This window comes from Echinops telfairi, unplaced genomic scaffold (genome assembly GCF_000313985.2).
Source record: "Echinops telfairi isolate 266 unplaced genomic scaffold, ASM31398v2 ScPeMD7_443;HRSCAF=831, whole genome shotgun sequence".
Lineage (NCBI taxonomy): Eukaryota > Metazoa > Chordata > Mammalia > Afrosoricida > Tenrecidae > Echinops > Echinops telfairi.
Genome location: NW_022104341.1, coordinates 47,277,422 through 47,279,279, shown reverse-complemented (window position 1 = coordinate 47,279,279; position 1,858 = coordinate 47,277,422). Strand labels below are relative to the sequence as shown.

The 1,858-nt window shown below is 39.3% G+C and overlaps 1 protein-coding gene across 1 annotated transcript in view; it reads left to right on the top strand.

Annotated features, from left to right (window-relative positions):
• MSH4 (mutS homolog 4) overlaps positions 1 to 1,858 on the top strand; it is a 92,627-nt gene that overhangs the window by 17,313 nt on the left and 73,456 nt on the right. Inside the window, exon 4 of the mRNA XM_045291737.1 lies at positions 514 to 538. Coding sequence (XP_045147672.1) covers positions 514 to 538 — 25 coding nt within the window. The remainder of the gene's footprint in view (positions 1 to 513; positions 539 to 1,858) is intronic.

Genomic DNA, 1,858 nt, shown 5'->3' with positions numbered 1-1,858 from the left:
TATATCAGAGTAGAACTGTGCTTCATAGTTCCAGTGACTGGTTTATCAGCAGTAGATCACCATGCCTTTCTTCCAAGGTCCCTTGAGTTGAGTCAAGCTTTAGTCTTTCCAGTAGCAGTCAAAAGTGCTAACTTTAGTACCATCTATGGACTCTTTCATTTGGTATATTGTTGGTTGTTGTAAACCGACCTTGATTTGGCTACTTGAGTTGTGCTGTACACAACTGCATTGTGATTCATAGGATTTTCATTGGCTTATTTTTGGAATTAGATCTATAAGGCACAAAATCACATATCATCAAGAACTTTTTTCTTCAGGGAATTTGATCAGTAGTGGTTCAGCTTTTATTGGTAACATGCATTACTTCAAAATTAGCTACTACTGTAGCCTTCACCTTTGGACTATGACAAGAAAGTGTGGTGGGATCTTATCCAGAAAATTCCTGGCTCTCTGTAAAGGCTTTTCTATCATGTAGTTTATCTATTCCCTCTAGCAAATCTCTCTGTTTTTTAGAATGGGTCCTATGACTACAAATCAAGTAGGTAGGATTACTATTATAATAATGTCTGAGAAGGGCAAATTATTTTCAGAATGTTATATTTCATTACATTTATATGTGAGACAGTAACCCCTCAAACCGGAAAAAAGCTCTGCTGGGCAGAGCCTTCCTAGTAGCATTTTTCCTGCTAGGCAAGCATCAAGCAACTTGATCTGAGTTAGTGTACCCAGTGACTGCCACATGGGAAGGTTCTCTCTGATCACAGTGAACTTTTTTGTAAAAGCTGTTATGCTTGAACCTCGTTTTTTGTGATGGCTGATTTAAGAGAACAGTGTGCGGCTGTGATATTTTGTTTCCTGCTCATGAAAAATACCGCAGAAACAGTTGTGATGTTGATTGGAACACGGCTGACAGAGTCATGGGAAAACTCAAGTGTGCTAGTGGTTTTCATTTCAAAAAAGGCGGAATGTTGATTGATGACAAACCTTATTCTGGACGTTCAGTTTCGCAAGGATGAAATGTTGACTTGTAGTGCATTTGGAGTTCATTCTACCAGGCCAGACTGTTAATCAAGCTTTTTATTTGGAGGTTCTGAAAAGATTGCATAACAGTGTGTGACAAAATTGTCCTGATTTGTGGAAGACAGGGACTGCTTTTGCCACCACTACAATTCACCTGCTCATGCAACCATCTCAGTGTGCCCGTTTTGGCAAAAAACAGCAAGCCTCTCTTGCCCCCCACACTTTACTCACCTGACCTCACTCCATGTGACATCTATTTGTTATGAAGAGGGACATGGAAGGATAGCGATGTGATGATGGTAGAAGAGGTGAAGAACAGAATGAGCAAGGTGCTGTTAGCCATCCAAACAAATGAGTTTGAAAAATGTTTCTAGGAATGGGAATTGCAAATTTGGCAAATGTATAATGGAGAGAACTTTGAAGGTGATAAGGTTGTTTTGTAGAAAAATTTAAACACATGTCTCTGAAAAAAAATTCTGTTTTTGAGAGGGCACCCCCTCATATTTATTTTACATATTTGGAACAAAACTAAGATTTAGGATTAAATGAGTTTTCTTACTATTCTTAATATAGTCAGTACCTGCAATCATCTACGAGTTGGTGTGGTGGTCTTTCACTCACTGCCAGATGCAAAAATGACATGGAGATGGCATCTGACTTCTAACTTTTACAAGGAGGGAGGATGAGAGAGTCACATTAGCATCAGCCAAGGCTGATTCCTATGAGGTTCAGTTCAGGCAAGCATCCACCCTCTAATCTATTTTACCAGTTCTGACACCAACTATGTATCCCATGGCACTCTACCTCTCTATGGGTTCAATAATTTATTGCAGTAGCC